Genomic DNA, 18237 nt, shown 5'->3' with positions numbered 1-18237 from the left:
TCCCAAAAACCCCAATGATCAAAAACGATTCAGCAGAAAAATAACTGAAAATGCCACCGCTTTCTTCCTTTTTGCACTCAGTTTTTACCAGGGCAAAGGTAGGGTGATGGGCACTTCCTCTGCTCCTGTCCCCTCAGCCCCACTCTGTGTGGTATTAATGTCACAGAAAGGCTTCAGAGCGGTTGCTGTGGACTGATGTGGGCTGGTATAATTAGCATAGAGCCTGTGCCTGCTGTGCTGGGGGTCTTCTGTATTTGGATGACCCCATCTCATTTGTGACCTTGCTCTGTGGGAGCTGCTGGACTGCAGTGCTTTGCCAAGTAGTAACATAAGAATCCGTGTTCAAATTAAAACCTAAAAACTGGTTTTGTTTCTCTGCATGTGTTTGATTCTCCCCAGAATTATCGTCTGATGTTGGCACGTTTGCCAGTTGGAGAAACAAGTTCTGTAATTTTTCTGAAAGTGCTTGTCTGTGTAAGCAAAGAGACCTCGTTAGTCTGAATTGGCTAAAGAGGAATAGGTTGAAAAAGCAAAGAGAGAAATACATATAGTCATTAGTGTGCCTGACCACATTTTGCATTTATCTTTGATGAGTGGTTGGAGGAGTATTATCATGGCACACGATCCACAGTAATAAAGTAATGGTAGTAAGTTTTTCACTGTAAACACAGTCATTTCATGTTGCAGTGGGGCCCAATTGATTTTTTCTATGCCAAGAAAAGTTGTTAAGGCTATATCTTCAGCTGAATAAAGAGGTTTCAATTAACTTCAGTACAGCTGCTCTGATTTACAGTGTCTGAGGATCTGGACCAAACTTGAAAGTCTGCAACAATTCTATGCTTGTGTCATAATTTCTAGATTAAAAGATCCATTTCTTTTCAATTTTACTCCTATTTGGTTTAAAACCACAGACATTGGACTGTTTTCTATGGTACATGGTAAGGATGTTGGCTGTACCCACTGAATGTCTGTAAAGCTATACGTTCTGTATAGCAATGCTTTTCTAATTGATAATTGAGTTGTCAACAAATATGCACAAGAAAACAAAACCGTTAGATTTTGTTATTAGAATAGTCTGCTTGTAGGATGTACTGTTTGCGTGACTATTATAAATTATTACCAATAAACATAAGTGGGAAACTGTTACAAAATATAGCCCTGAGCAAAAATTGACACTGTTTGAAACGACAAGACTTCTTTACATATGCAGATCATATGTTTTATCCTTAAAATATAGGAAAAAATGGGTCAGAGATGAAAACCACAACAGAGAGCTGTGTATTTCAATGGTAAACATACTGCATCACAAGCTATAATAGAGTATTTCAGTGTTTCAGCTAAAATCATTTCTAAGGGATCCAATTGAATTTAAATGGTAATGATAAAAATGTTTACACTCACTGACAGCATTTTAGGTTTGCATTTTAGACAATTGGGTGTTTTTTTTTCTTTCTAATTATCTAGGGACAACTTCAATGGATTGGATCTTTGGCTCATGTGCTGGGTTTTGGTTTTCTCTTTTTTCTCATAGTTATGCTTCATGGTATTCTCTGGCACACAGAAATACTAAAATGGAACTTGAGCACTTGGAAATGTGGGGGCAGTGGAGAGCTTGGGCACTCCTCACCTTTCCCCTTGCGACTGATTTTGCTTTGCATGTTTCCTTCTACTTATTACAGATCAGATGAAAATTAGATAGTTGATGGTCCTCAGTTACTGCAAATTTTTTCTTCCTAACAATTTTGTGACATTTTCATGTGTCATGTAGATCTGACACAGAAGACAGGGAAATTCTGTAGCTTCCTTTCTCCTTGACACAGTTTCTGAGCACTGTATGCAGAATCTGCTAACTCTCTCCAAGCTGAATGGTGGTGCTGTGTCAATTTTCCTTCTGACCATTACTTTTTAAGTATTCTCTGTTTCTTTTCAGCATCTATGCAAACACTTTAATGAAGCCCTTAAAAATAATAATAAAAAACTTTGCTTTGAGAAGCTGCTTCGTATTAGAGTCTGATTTGATTTAACTAAATTATGATGAAAATACTTGAAATTGTATGTCCCACTAAGACGATAAGTAGAATCACAGAATTGTAGGGGTTGGAAGGGACCTCCAGAGATCATCGAGTCCAACCCCCCTGCCAAAGCAGGTTCCCTACAGCAGGTGGCACAGGTAGGCATCCAGGCAGGTCTTGAACATCTCCAGAGAAGGAGACTCCACAACCCCCCTGGGCAGCCTGTTCCACTGCTCCGTAAAGTAACTCTTCAATTTTTATTTAGGGTGCTTTAGAAGGAAAAGGCAGTGAAAATTGGTATAGATTTCATCAGTGGGCTGTATGAAAAGGATAGGAGGTTCAAAGTCTCAATACACTGAACTTTAAATTGTTTACATTTCTTAGCAACAACTGGTTAGTTTAATTAATAGAGGCTATAATATTTTGTTTTATTTGCATTTGCATTAGCAAATTATTTGCATTTTTAGGCTGTTTCAATTATTTCTTTTTGTCTTAATCTTTACACGTGGAAATGAATTCACATTAAAAACTGGTGTCCCATCTGCTCACACCTGTGCAGCCTAAGCAGTGGAGGGCTGGTGGGAAGGAGAGAAGTTACTGTGCTGTTGTTCTTGACCACAATGCCAATCCGAGGTAGATATCTCTGAAATACTTCCCAGGTAGTTTCAGCTGGGCATGGTATCCCCTGTAATATTTTTCTAAAACTTGTCCTTTATCCCGGTAGTAGCTGCAGCTCACTGGTAAATCAGGTGGTTTCTGTAAAGGATCTGTAAACACATATTAGGGTTCCCATTGTGTGCGTACGTGAAGATCAGATTGTAGAAGCCTTTGTTCAAAAACCAAAGAAATTCTGTGCACAGTGCTGCCTCGTGAAAGCCTGTTTGCAAGGATTCTGACAAAAACTTCAGCTCCTCATCTGTGGAAAGGAAGTATGGCATTTTTATTAGTTTGGTTTTATCTGATCAAAATGTGTGTGACATCATAATTTTCATGGGTCTGTACTGCATTTTTCCCTCTGTTCCCACTGACCCATATTCTGATGTGTGCTCCTGTGTTTTCTGCGTAACCCCTTGCAAACAGTGCCACAATGGGGAGAGTCAGCTGGAGTGTATCTAGTCGTGAAGGCAGTAGACGAGGAGGTGCAGTGTTGTGTGATGCAGCGTAGCGCACAAGAGCAAAGATCACTGGCCTAACCCTGCACCCAGGTTTTAGCTGGAAGGCCCAGGCTTTTGGTAGTGATGTTGCCAGCTGAGAACCTTGCAGCAGCCAAGTTCCTGTGCATACAGCACCAGTTGCCAGTGGTGTTCTTGGGTACACGGAGCCTTAGCCTTTTCTGCAGGACTGACGAAGAAAGCCACTGTGCTTTCATTCTCCTCAGGGGTTAGGATTGCATCTGACACTGGTGTGGTTGGGCAGTGTGGAAAAAAGCTTCTTGTCCCTTGCTACCCTTATTGAGTACTCCTTCAGAGAAAAAACAATGTCCAAGGCAAAGTCTTGGGTTTGCATATTTGTCTTTTCTCTGTTTTTTAATTAGTCCAGTACTGGTAAAACTTCAGAAGTACGAGAAAGCATGTGCTTTTGCATCAATGAATGTTCAAGAACTTTCACTGTGACTAGAATATTAATATAGGAAAATATAATCCACTGTATCACTCTATAATGCAAGCTTTTCAACAAGAATTTAAGTTTAGCTTCATTTCTGTGATCTAGATGAAAATATTTTTTCAAGTATATACCCTGCCCTGGATACTCTTTTATATTTTATAGGATGCCCAGATCTACTGTAGATATAAACCAGTTTCTGGTTATGAGATCTCTCCATTACCAAAATTTCACTCCTGACTATGAAGCTTGCTAAATAATCTAAAGAAAACTATAGTGAAAATGCTAGTTCTCATGTAGTCAGATTACCCCCTACAAAACATCTTCTTAGGTTTTTAATATCATGAAAGTCACAGCTCTGAGGCAGTCTGCAGTTCAAACTTCATTTTCAGTTCTTAGAGTGAAGTCATTTAAGTAAATAAACAGAAGTGGCACGTCATTTATAGCTCGTGCCAAAGTATGCCATATGCCAGTCGGAATTAATTTGTATGAATCCTCATATATGTGAGCCTATAATAATCACAGTGCAGATACACACTCATGCACACTTGTAATACTTTAAATATACAGAGGTACCATCCTACCACAGCTCTGCTTACTTTTACTGTGTCTTGAATCACCTTCCTTAATTGTTTTTGTTTTTTATTTTTTACTTACTGAAAGGCATATAAATCTCATTGCTAAATAGCACTATGATATTTGACAGTAAAAATAAAATCCCTCCTACCTTTCTTCGTGAATAGCCAGATGGATGTGTTTACCCTTTAGAGAAATTTAGACTTGATATTTTTGTTACGTTTTGTTTTCTTGCTAGTAATTACGTTGGCACTTTGCTTATCACCCAGTTGTGCATTATTACAATGGAAGGTGACAATTTGATTGTCTTCAGTTGGAGAAACAAGTAATTTTATATTCACCAAGCTGTCAGGTAACGCTACCGCACAGCACTAAGAGCTCCTGGCAATATGGTTTGGCACCTATATTTAACTGCCTTGATGCTTGTGTAACCTCTACTGAATCAGAAATAGTTTGTCTGCTAGAAATGTTTTTAGACTTGTAGTGTAAGGTTTTGATTAAAAAGACAATCCATAACTGAACTGCAGAGCTGTTGTTTCGTGTTACGTGGAGGTACTAATTAGGTGGTTTACTGCAACTGGTTACAGGGGAGCCTGAAAGTGAGACTCCTCGGTGCCTGCCGAGCTGATCTGCTTGACTGAGAAACCAGAATTCAGAAGACTGGGAAGAGGGAGGGGCAGGAAATCTGGCTGGGAACAAAACGTTTCACTTCTGTATTAAGCTGTGCAATGGAATGGCACGTGACCTTGTGTTTTTGCACCTGTAGGATGGTAAATTTAGTGTGTAACTTAGCACATGGCATCTTAGTACCTCCTAAAGATTATCTGGTGGAATAAAAAAAGGTCAGAATGCCGTATTCTACCATTGCAGTTGGTGTCTCCTAGAGCACTAAGAGGATTTAATGAACCTTTCAGGAACTCCTTGCCCTCCAGGTTTAGGTTTGGTCAGAAGAATTTTGAATTATTAGAACAAGTTCTTTACAGGCTTTATTAGGGAAAAAAATAAATCTAGTCTTTTGAATACACTCTCAGCTCCAAGTCTAAATATGCTAAAATAAATTTTTAGTATTTTTAGTCATCCTTTATCAAAACCATTTATGTAATCCTTTATCTAAACAATTAAGTTATTCTATTCCATTAAAAAATGTGAATTAATGCTTATTTATAGCAACCATTGTTTTTTAATTTTATTATAAACAATTGCTTTTATTTATATTGCATATTCTGTTACTTGCTGCCTAAAACAACAAATCCTAATAAGTTGCTGATGGATAAGTTCTTGGCATGTTCCCTCTTGTTCTCATAGTTATTGGTAAAGATAGCTGGAAGTCAGTACTGCCTTTTTTCTTTTTCCAACAGTAGGAAATTGGATATCCAGAGACACATGGTGTAGTCATAGGACTTTAAAGGCAGTCGTCACTGAGAGGCCAATACTGACCAATTAAACAGAGGTGGTTACGTGATGTAACATTATCAGGAGAAACAATTCATGAGTCAAAGCATTCCAGGGCATATGAGCTCCAGTCCAAAGAACAGTCTCAAGCTGTTTAAATAAAGTGACAGGAATATTGTCAGCTAAATATAAACTATAGAAAATATTAACTTCAGTGAGCGAAGATGAGCACAGCCCAGGTGCTAAATGATTATTCTTTCACTGCCCTTTACTACTTTCAATGCGAGTTCACCTTTGGCATGTTTCAGTGAAAACTCCTGGCAGTAAATAAAGAGAATGGAACAGTTAGCCTTCTAGAAAGGTAGGTTTATTTTTTGCCTTTTATGACTCCAAGTAAACACTTCATATTTTCACTGAAAAGTCATCATGGGCTGTGAGGCTGTTTAGCTGCATCCATTTAAATGTTTTCGACAATTGGATGGATAGCCAGGAACTTGTTCCCCACCCCTAATATTTTATTGTGGCTACATGGCTGGAACAGCTTACTTTAATGGCAGAAAGAGAATGGCTTTCCAAAAAATTTCCAAAGGGCTGCTAGCTCTCACATTGTTTAATTATGAGTAAGAAGTACTGTAAAAAGTTGTTCCAAGCTCTGTGAGCCTTGAGGAAGTTTGAACCTGAAGTCAAACTTTGTGACTCGTATTCATATCTATTAAGAGAACTGTAATTTGTCTGGTTTGGAAAAACAAATGCAAGAATAGCTCTGCCTGTGTATCTTGGAAGCCGTGGGTGTATTGCTTAGCTTGATGCTTATCTCAGCTAGAGATTTGGGTGCCCAGTTAACATACTGCTGTCATTTCTTGATTTATATTTACTTCCATTTTCACAAACTTTTATTTTCATGCTAATTCCTACTGTTTCTTAGGACTACCTTAAGCTGTCTAATATTGAAATGTCGTTTATGATTGATATGTAACTAATTCTTGTAGTGTTTCTGCAAAATGAAGCCTAGGAAGAGCTTGAGGGAGATGAGCTGATTTGTATAAGGCCTTGTTGTGACTCTGAACAAGAAACAGAGAGTGGGAGACTTTTTCCTTTGCTGTGTTGTCATTTTATACAAATTTTGTGTACAAGGATTTATGTTAGGCGGTGGGGCCCTGGGAGACTGAAGTCTTTCACTAGTTGTTCATTTGTGTTACTAAGGCTCCTTCAAATCAGATATGAGATTTCATAATTTTAGGAAATAGCTGTTTATTCTAAAATGGCAGGCAGATTACAGCATTAGATTTACAGTGAGTTACGTTAGTTTGTCCGCACAAGATTGTTTTCCAGAGGCAAAGCTACAAAATGTTTGGGCTATCGGAAAAGCATTTTCATTTTTCTTTAAGTCTGTCTGACCACTGCTGTAAATGCTATCTGTGTACATAAAAAATAATGATCAGTTTTCCTGAATGTTTCAAATATGGTAAACTAATTCTCAGTTAGAAATAAATGAATTATTCCAGCAGGTAGCGTGCAGCGGTGTCAGTTTGTCCCATGCTACATCGGGCCCATACTTAAATGAACTTCCATGGCAAAACAGATTGCATAAGGAGTGCTTCATGGGCATACACTTGAGTCTCAGAGGAGGTCTGAGAATCCATGAAAAAAAGCTGCTGGGCCATAGGTATTAAAGAGGATGCTGTGGGCAGTGCAGGCAAAGACGAATATGCACTGTATTTATTTTATCACAAATCTGACTGTTGACTTTGTAAGAGAGAGCCCTGTAAGTCACTTGTAAGATTATGAGAGAGGTGTGAGCATTTGTTGCTCTTTTAGAGCAATGGGAAGAGCAGGCTAAGCTGCTGGGGCTGCTTTTTACTTTTCACTAACCCCAGGTTAGCATGGAAGTATTTAAAAGGTTATGAGTATGTCTAAAAATGGTTTCTTTTAATTTATTTAGTTCTGAAGTCACAGAAGCACTTAGACATGTGCTTAACTTTTTGAAACAGAGTAGTCCAATTTGAAATTAGTGGACTGCTTGCATACTTACAGTTAATCATGCACTTAAGTACTTTAATCTGGCACTTTGGGGAAAAGGAATGGAGACTGTTCATAAAAGCTCTGTAAGTGAATGTATTTCTAATCTAATCGGATTCCAATCTACTGTTGGAGCTGTAGACCTGGGTTATGTCTGCAGTCAGTAAAGCAGGATGAATTAGACCATCTGAGTACCACGCTACTGTACTTGGAGTGCTGTCAGAAATGAGCTTGTTTAAAATGGGTTTGGATATTCCAGAATTACAAAGCTGTCATTTGTGTGGCTGCAGTGTAGACATGCCTTTACATTTCTGAAAGCTTTGAGAGGACGGAGCAGAGCTCATTGCTGGCCAAATACAGGTCTGCTTTGTTATTTACCTCGTTGTTATTGCTTAGTTTATATGCTTTTGAAATACCGACTAGTCTACTGTACCACTGTTATAAGTTATCATGGATTATAAAGCTTCTATCTAAAAAAAGAACAGACAAGGAGAAACCATAGAAATGTCTTCGAAAAAAAAAAAGTAAAGAGAAAGAATAATTGCATTTATGAAGGTATAACACAATGTCTGTAGGAAAAAAGAAAACTGATGCTTTGAGAATCTAACTGGTAGTCTTCATTGGAGCAGAGATTAACGTATAAATTATGTCATATATATAATAAGCCATCTCTTTAGTTTTACGTAGGTGAAACCCTTAGCCCTTCTGTTTTGGCTTTACTGTCTTGATATTGAGGCTGGCTGAAAATGCGGTCCAAGCCTTGCCTTTGGTAAAAGATCCCACTCTTTTTCAGCTTCAAGTTCAGAATGAGGCAGAATTTATTCTAGTTTTGGAAAATCAAAGTGCAGATTTTTTCTAATTCTCAAAGTTGAGTAGGTGAAGGGACTCCAGATAATTAGGGCTTTTTCTAACCTTTTTTCATACCCATTAGGTATATTTTCTACCTTTAGTGATTGCAGTGTTCAGCTAATCTGTCAATTTAACCAAAGCAACAATTTCACAATGTAGTTTTCTTTCTAATTGTGTGCTGTGTAATCAATATACTGATATAATGTGAGTGTAATTTCCTCTCTTATTTTATCTCCACTGCACAGTATTATAAATAAACAGCTAAAAAAGAAAAAAGAAAGAAAAGCACCAAACAAATCTGTTGCATCTTCTTTTAAGATTGTACCACTGTAGACACTTGTTCTAGTAAAGTAGAATTGGACCCACTTGATTGCATTTAAATTTTTCATGCTTCAGCAGTTTGTCTGGGAGCACAGTAAAGAAAACCCCCCGAGCGAGGATAGTTTAGAATAATAGAACTTGATTTTGTGTATTATAGCGGCACCATTTGCGCTGCTGTAGTTAGGGTTGTGTCAGCACTTCCATTATAAACCCCTGTTTGCAGGGGTTATAACTAGGGAGATATTTTTTATCAGAAACTTTTCTTTTTTTTTTAAATCATTTGCTTGAATTTAATTGATAATAGGAGGAAAAATAAATTATAATGGAAATTAGTAAATTTCAGATACCTTTTACGAGTCGTATTTACTATTAATATTGATTTTTTTTTCTTTCACTGGAGATTTTAGCAATTGCGTTTTGAATATTTTAAATGTAAAATTGTGAAATTATAATGGCTTAAAATTGGACTGGCTTTTGTGCTCACGGTTCAACATTAACATGTTTAAACACAACCTCTTCTATGGTTTGATGTTACTATGAACTACTTGAGTGATCTGGATCCTTCTCCCTTCAGTCTGATAAGGCCTTGAGTTATTGGCTGAATTCTGCCTTTGGACCTTATGGACTTCTATGGAATGACTCCTCCTGTTTAAGTAAAACCAAATGTGCAAAGAGTAAAAACCTGCTGGGAGTCATTGGATGACACCCAGTCACACAATTTATACAGTTCATACAGTTTAACTGGTCATAATCTTGCCACAATCAATATCTGGAGCATAACCTGGGACCCCTGGAATACCTGTACACGTGAGGGTATTGATTTAGTTAATGATTGTGCTGAGAAAAGCAGCTGGAGGCTTTGACCTAACAGGGTCCTGCATCTCTGTCCCTTTTACCCTAGTGTTTAAAATCTAGCAGTCAAAGGCTGGAAAGGAAACATGAAGTGCTGACCTCTGGCCATGATGGCTGCACTAGCTCCTGGAGTTGCAACAGAGCTATGGAGAGAGGGGCAAGAGAAACAGGCCTCTGCAAACTGCAATGAGGAGAGCGGGGGGTGCCTGGGGTCCTGCTGAGTTCCTCTTTGTAGGCTCCAGGCCTACAGGTAACAGTAAAATGCCAGCATGAAAATGCATCTGACCAAAGGGCAGTAGTGGAGGAAATGGGTTGGAGGAGCTCAGAAGCACCTGAGGTCTGCTCTTGACCCATTCTGCTAGCCTGGTGCAGAAAACAGTTGCCGGACACGACTTGAGATTGGTAGTGAAAGTGACTTTGTCAATGCAATTTGATTTTTAAGATATCTCCTTTTCTAGATGCAATTAAATTAAGAAGAGAACATTAATACAGCCTTGTATTTATATGTTTAAACCACGGTGAAGAAGAGGGAAGTCTATTAGCATACATGGCAGGGAAAAGGTGCTTCCACTCGAGCACATTACCAGCAGATAGCTTTACTGAGTGGTCACTTGAGGAAATACCAAAAGCCTGTTTATGAAATAGAGGTGAAGCCTTTCTAGACTAATTATATTCAGCATGTAATTTCTAAACTTCAGTCTGAATTTTGATTTTCAATTAACATTCCCAATTTGAAGATAATTTTCTATTTAATGTAATTGCAGGAAATAATTTATTGGCTGATTAAGACTGAGGGCCCAGCCTTCCTTAAGAAAACAGTCCCTAACAAACCAGCCTTTAAAGCCAACTCGTAGCTTTGGACAGATTCAGCCTATTTTTGCAGCTGCAGAGTTGTGTTTAATTAGGATTGTGCACTATTATTCATTGGTGCAGTTAGTAGTTGAAATTATTCTTAAGAGACATTTTCATTTCGAGTTTTGTGTCATGATTAATTTATAGTGAAGAAACAGCCATAGCTATTGCTTTTTGCAGAAGCTCGTTCGGTTTGAAACGGGAATCAAATCTGTTGAGAAGGTGAAAACAAGGAAAACCCCTCATTGTGACTTTCAGTTTTAATGCCTAGTTTTCAAATCGTATAGAGCGTAGTAAGATTACTTATATTTTCTTGTGAGTGATTACATTAACATGACCATTTTAATGAGAAAAGGGAAAGTAAACCTTTTTTTTTTTTTATCTTGGATCACAGCAATTATGAGCCAGAACCTTTTGAAGTACATGCAGTAATGCCGGCTGCTGAACTCTTGGCATGTTCTCTGCAGCATCAACACGAATTCTTTAGCGTAGTACAAATGTAATACACGGTTTAAATTCCTCAGTTCTGCTTATTGGCAGCATTGATATTAGACTGCCACTTACACTTAGGCTTCTCTAAAGAAAATGCAAATGTTTTTTTCCCCCACCAGTATCGAGTTTAAGAGGCAGGATTATCTCTATTTACAGAATTGTTATTCTAAATAGGTATCAGTGTTTTAATATGTCTCCGAGCACTTCAAAGCTTGTAATACTTTTATATAGAACTGTACATAATTAGATTAGCTGATCCTATATTAATTTTTTTTCACTGTAGGATACTAAATCCAAGCTCACTCATTAATTGTGAGAAATTTAGCATTAGCTGTTAAATTCTATGTGAAACATGGGCTGCTACATAAAAACTACTTTTTAAATTGGAATTAACCTAATTATTTTTCTTTGCACTTGATATTTCCTTCTCTGTAATATTCATGAAAGCATGTGACAGATTTGTAAATTTAACTGTTAGTCTCAGATTTCTAGCCCCTTTAATCAGTATTTATTTGTCTGTAGAAACAGTACTAGCAAGTTAATGATTTGCTAATTTGAAAAATGCTCATGTGGTTTCCCATGTTAACTGATTTGTGCATTTTTAAAGAAATGGTATGAAATCAATTATTGTTAAAAAGCAATTAAGGTGAAGATCTTATTCCTTGGCTTCTCTGCAATTTCAGTGTCCAGGATATTCTAAAGTCACTAAAATCTGGGAAAATAGCTAATATATTTTAACTGTCTACTTTCAGGTTTATTAATGGCAGTTTTAACAGTTGCAGTTAATCTTATTAGAAATTTTAAACAAAGTGTTTTAAGATTTTGTGTTGAAGTCAGTTATATTTTCATGTAAGTGCAGTTATATTTTCATGTGGTGAAAGCAGTGTTTCCATATGTGATGGCTGTAAGAGACCATTATTAGAAAGAGACATTTAACATAAATCAATGCATTTATTCATTAGACTTTTAGGTCATTTAATGTAATTTGTTGAAATATATCCTGCTCTCGATGAAACATAATTGTTTCAGATTTTTAGTTCAAACTGTAAAAGATTAATCACTTATTATCCATCCATTTGATAAACCATTCTCTTTCCCCGTTAACATCTCAGCATTTTCCAAATGTAAAGCTAGATAAAAATTTAAACAGGTGAGGATTGGATACAACTTCAAACAAACAGCAAAAGGACTTGGTTTGAAGAATCTGAAATGGACTTGAAAATTCTTATCTCTGCAGAAAATAGCTTCTGCTTGCAAGGAAAGAGATTAAAAATACATGTGGGACCTTCTCCCCCAAAAATTTGCTTATAACCTTCAGATTACTTATATGACTAAGAGTTTAAAGCTTGAACTCCTATGGTGAATCAACATGAAAGTAACAGTAAGCTAACTTCTTTTTTTTTTTTTTTTTTTCTGGCTAGAGAAAATTACATTGTTTGACAAGTCTAAATGAATAGAATAACATCACATTGCTAACCCTGACACTCACTGGACGTTAGTGAAAACTTCATCTCAGTGGTTTGGATTTGGTTCCCCCAATCTGTGCTTATAAGAGTAATTTCTTTGACTGCGTATGATTAATTTTAATTGATGCAGGCAAGCGTACCTTCTATACCTTCTATCTCGTGTGTTTAGAGGGCTGTTTGAGTTTGATTTTTTTGTTTGACACAAATGTTTTCTTTTTGTCTCCTTATTTTGCAGAAGAATGTCTTCCAAGCAGGCTACCTCTCCATTTGCATGTGCAGCTGATGGAGAGGAAACAATGACCCAGGACTTAGCATCACGAGACAAGGAAGAGGGCAACAGTGATCAGCACGCGACCTCTCATCTGCCTCTACATAATGTAATGCACAACAAACCTCACTCTGAGGAGCTACCAACTCTAGTCACGACCATCCAACAAGATGCCGAGTGGGATGGAGTCATCTCAGCCCAACACAGAATGGTGAGTTTCACAGTTCTTGAACCAGCTTTCTAAATTGTTATCCTAAAAGGCTGTTCGCTTCTGTTTTGAAAGACATGTTCAGTAGAATCATTCAAGTGTGTGAAGCTTTTTAAATGTTCGTGTTAGCAATAGATCAGCATCAATATGGTATAATTGTAAATTATAACTGTATAATCTTGTTAAGTATACAAGTCTATATGAATGAGGTCATTTGATGAGTTCACCTTCGGAAAGGAAATGCATCTATTTATCATGTTTTCATTCATGCCTTGATTTATGTCATAACCTCTCTAGATCATATATTCAAGCATTAATTTCTGACAGGAGGGTATAGCTCACAACTGTTTGTCATCTGCAAAGTGTTGCATTGAAGGAAGAAACTTTAATGTGTTTTTTTACTTCTCTCTCAGAAAGGGAATTCACCAAACCTACAGTATTACACCTTCATACTACAACAAAGAAGCTGGCATTTTATTTGACACAATCATCCTGCTATATTTATAGAAAATTATAACTTTTTGTGAAAGAGAAATGTGTTTGAGTAACAATGTCATACTTTTCTACTCTAGATCATGTTTCCATACAAGTGACAATAGAAATGATCAGAATTTTTGTCTGTATTCTCTTCAGTAGACCACTTAAAATTATTTTGCAGTTGTAATTCTGTCCTTATGCATCCCCAAAACTCTGCAATAAACGAAAAGACTGAATCAAGACTGAATGGGCACAGCATCTCATTCAATTTATTTTCCTTGAATGTGTTTATGAGGAACAGAATTAAGGTATGTGCAGCACCCAGGTGTGCTGTAAATTTAGAACATAATAATTTCACACTCTCCATAAAGTGACTTTCACAAACAGTGAGTTCACGCAGTTAATGTGTTTTCATAAAATTTCTTCTGCATTTTCATTAAATATCTATAAGCAGATATTTACTGAGGAAGTCTTGAGATTTTTTCAGAGCAAATCAGCAGCTAGCATAAAAAATTGTAGATTTTTTTTTTTTTTTACATTTCTAACAAATATTTCAAATTTGTGGAGAAATAATAATTCTATTTCAGTAATCAACATAGAGGCTGGAATTCCTCATGCATTTTGTGTTACCTACAATTCAAGTGTTAAGTAAATAATAGCACTTAAATTATATCTATTCTGTTAATGGAGGTTTTTGTTAGTTTCTTCTCAAAATCTAATTGATTCGGACTATCAGACCAAACTAGAGAAGTGTTGCCTAATCTGTAGTGCACCATCTAAGCTAGTGTAGGTCTAAAATATTCCTAAGTCTATGGGCTACTTTTACAAAGAGTTTAAAAGATGCAAATGTAAAAATGGCTTTAAAGAAGAATGATTATAGATTAGTAATTTTGCAAGGATTTAAGTTAATATGGCTTCTATGCAGAATTTTCAACTGGAATGTCAGTTTGGGTGGAAAGTCATTCTTTCGCCCAAATCATGCAATAAGCTCATCAGAAAAAATTTCATCTCTTTCTGCGTTTTCAGGAGGGCAACCAGGATATAGAGTAGAAAGTGTTGATCAAATCTGTTGATGAAAAATAAATCTGTGAATTCATCAGTCACTTTCCCATCCAATGAGGCACGTGCAGTCTGGGAATTTCAGTCTTAGAACACTAATACCATAGATGAAGTGACTTTGTGTCTCAGAAAGATAGGTATTCCTAACCTCTGGGAGCCCCTCAAAGCATTTGCTTTTTATCCAGACTGTTCTTTTGACTTGAAATATTAGCAAAAATGATATAAGCTTGTGCTGTGTGATTGTCTGTACTCACTGGCTCTGAACTAAGCTTATGCTTACAGCACCAGAGTGCGATCTCTGTTTTCCTTCTTAATGCTGCACTACCATGTCAACGCTTGCTGTACCTCTGGACAAGCATGAATCAATACCCAGCTTATCGTGTTTCAGAGCAGGTGCATAAACTTTACTTGAGTGACTTAGCACTCTGTTTTTCCTCCCTCCTTTTTTCAGTGAACACTCCGTCATATACGTAGATGAATGTCCTGAAAATCATTAAAAGTTTCCACAATTCCCTTGGGTCAAATCTTGTGGTGAATGTATGTCATCCTTATTTAGGTAGCTCTCAGCTAAACCAAACAGATCTTTTTGCCTAGCTAAAAGCTTTACAAGGTTTGGCTAGAAAAACTAAGTTCTCAAACATGCTATTTGGTTGCACTTAAATGAGATATAAAATGTAAGCAAGATTCCAATGTGTTCGCAAGTTAGGTGAGTTAGATCACTAGTTAGATCAATGCTGTGAAGTGGTATAAAAAATATTTTTTCTTGTTGGGGGACTGTCATCTAGGGTAACCTTTTTGACTTTTTTTCCTTACTTATGTCCTCAGTGAGGAATCTTTTAAGCCTCAATTAAAATTGTTTTGCAAAGTTTATCTGAAACACCTCATTCTCCAAGCAGGCATTGATACTGCTAGGAAAAATTCAGAAGTGGCTTTCAATTTTCCTGATGAGATCAATTTTATACTCCTCTAAGTGAGGATCTGATGAGATCAATTTTATACTCCTCTAAGTGAGGATAGGAGTTTCTTTCCTGAGAGGCAAATTCTAGAAGGTGGGTTGGACAGTTTTGAGATAGCGACTAGTTTTCTACCTAATAAAACCAAACTCCCAGAAGGTAAGTGCTTACTGACCTTTCACAGACAGATCCTTTCAAAGCAGATTTGAAGAAGCACCTGCTCCTTCCGTTTACCCTAAAGGTAAAGACATTGGTGCTGTCATTAAAATGCATCGATAGTGTGTGTTGCCTGGTTAGAAGACAGTAAATTCACAGAATGCTGTGTCGACATATGGAGAGGAAAAAAATTATTTTTCAAGTGATACCTAATTAAGGACAAAATCCCGCTTCCTTTGTGCCTTTAAAACTACTAAGGATGTCACTGGAATTTTTGAGAGCACACATGCTAGGAGGGCTGTACAGAAGCTGGGTGAAAAAAGATACTCTAGCAGGGCAATTCAGTCGAAAAATATAACCAAGTTTTTTCTTCTTTCATACTTGTGCTATGCAGCACTTTCTGTAATATAAGATACCTTTAAACTGCATTGTGTATTATCATAAAAAAAAGAAAAAACCCTACACTGGCTAGAAATGTTTTCAAACTTTCACTCCCTTTTGATATCAGGCATTGCTTTCCACTGAGTCCTTTGTGTATTCTGAATGTCTGGAAGCCAAAATATTTTGTTTTAACTCCCACTCTGTAGTATTTCCCAGCTGTGTACTTATATGGTGTAATAAAAGGATTTAACAAATGGGAAATAGCAGCTGCATTTGGAAATTCCCTTTGTGCTCCCTTTTCATTTGACAGATTCAGCAATGTGTAACAACTGTAACGTCAGACCTGTAATGACTTACAGTGCGGGTATCATATCACCAGCCAATCTGATGGTATAGTGGGGAGAAAATAAAACAACTGAAAGATTTAGACCTGTAATTTCTTATTGCTGAGCTGAAAGGATTTATATGTGTATTTCTAACTATAACTTCATATAAAATACGTAGAAAATACCTGGACTTGTGGGTATTTATTGTTGCCTGTAGTTCAACTAGAAAATAAATGCTATTTTAGGCTGAGGACATATCTTTTTGCTGCATTGAACAGTAAGGAGGGGTCAAAGTGTTACTAAGATAATAGGGAAGCAACTCTTCTGCCTTCTCCCATGGACACTGAGTAACAGACAGATTTTCTAAGTTGCATCCAAAAGCTGGCTCTCTTGGGGCAATAGACTGAGAGAGGATGAGAATGAAAAGCCAACGGAACTAACTTATGCTAAATATAATAGTAATTGAATTGTTATATCCCAATATTATGTTAATTAGCAGCTATGTAAAGAAGTGGAGAATCGTAATTTGTGCTTTATTCACTGGAGAGCGACGATAAGTGATGCTCCTTATCGTCATACAGAGCCTTAAGCAGGTATAAACAGGTAAATTACAAAGATTTTTAATTTTTGCCTTTAGCTACCAGGAGAAAGCAGTGCCAACAACAAGCTACAAAATCAGATGAACAAGCAGTCTGATCCACTTAAAGAGATGGGTTGGTGTGTTGCCATGACTGTAAGGGCTAGATGTGGTCCTTTTTGTGGACAGTAAATTTAAGCAGCTTTAACATAGTGAAATCACAGTCATAGAATAGCTTGGGTTGAAAGCCAGAATCTTTCTCCAAATTTCAGATTTTTTAAAATTGGGTTTTTTTCCTTCTGAAACTGTGAAGAGAGAGGCAAATTGTGTTCCCAACCCTAATCCCATTATGGCAATCTGGTAAAAGGCAGGATTTCTGAAGATCTTACAGGCACCTTGAGAATCACTGTATGAGGAACACAAGAACAGCGGAAGCCCTTTTCCCACTGGTATTCCTCTCCTGCCCACCACCACAGGCAGTATGCAGACAGTGTGTGCATGCACAGAATGAGGGCATCCGCAGCTTCTTCGTCTACCATTACATGAAGCATTAAGGAAAGAGGCTGTTGGGAGGAACCACAGCTGCAAGCAAAGTCTAATGAATGTGTGTTATTTCCCTATGACTGAGGAAAAACACACAAATATACATATACAGTAAGTTACATATTTCATCATCATCAAATATATGTACTACTTTTCCCCATACATTTTTTAACATTGTTCAAAGACCCTTTGGGTTTAGAAATGAAATTTCTTTAATTGGGTTTTATGTCAGATGGGAACATTGACATATATTTCGTAGTTATGTCAACCCTGTCTTCTGTTGACTTCTTGCCAAAAGTGAAAAGCATGCTACCTTTCCACTGTCTCGGCATATCCGTTTCAGCAGTGCTGATGGCAGATTTGCATATGCAGGAGGAAAAGAGATTTGTATCCGTATTTGTTACTTTTAAATCATTTTAAATCACCAAGTGTCAAATTTAATTTTGTATAGCTCTAGCAAAACTCCTGGTATCAGAAAGGCAGAAATGGGTGGCATTCAAGAGGTGCATAGTGTCTGCTGCAGAACAGGCATTGTTCTCACATGCATCTGTGCTATTAACTTTCCTTGATGAAAGTCCTTCCTTTTGTGGAAAATAAACTCACGTTTCCAGGAAAAATCATTGAAAAATGTTTGCATGTGCTAAATGCTGTGAATTTGTTGTTGTATAAATTCATGGCTTCAAATTCTTAAAAGTTACAGGTACAATTACATGTTTTGAATTTTTATTTTTAGTTCATTTTTGACGGGATATGAGCATATAAAATGCATCAGATATAAATGCCCTAAACTCTAGCAATTCCGTATCTGCTAAATTGCTCATGCAGCTGTTACTTGCTTGTACAAATTTGAGTTTTG

The 18237-nt window shown here is 37.0% G+C and overlaps 1 protein-coding gene across 12 annotated transcripts in view; it reads left to right on the top strand.

Moving 5' to 3' along the window:
- The window catches only part of SOX6 (SRY-box transcription factor 6), a 372478-nt gene that overhangs the window by 130595 nt on the left and 223646 nt on the right, over positions 1-18237 (top strand). For 11 of the 12 annotated variants that reach the window (XM_052694745.1, XM_052694743.1, XM_052694742.1 and 8 more), the window contains one exon: positions 12669-12912. In XM_052694745.1, coding sequence (XP_052550705.1) covers positions 12673-12912 — 240 coding nt within the window. In that variant the 5' untranslated portion in view covers positions 12669-12672. The remainder of the gene's footprint in view (positions 1-12668; positions 12913-18237) is intronic. The other variant, XM_052694746.1, reaches the window with a different exon arrangement.

This window comes from Tympanuchus pallidicinctus, unplaced genomic scaffold, assembly GCF_026119805.1.
Source record: "Tympanuchus pallidicinctus isolate F22 unplaced genomic scaffold, pur_lepc_1.0 scaffold3, whole genome shotgun sequence".
NCBI classification, from domain to species: Eukaryota; Metazoa; Chordata; class Aves; order Galliformes; family Phasianidae; genus Tympanuchus; species Tympanuchus pallidicinctus.
This window is presented reverse-complemented; position numbering and strand designations above follow the sequence as displayed.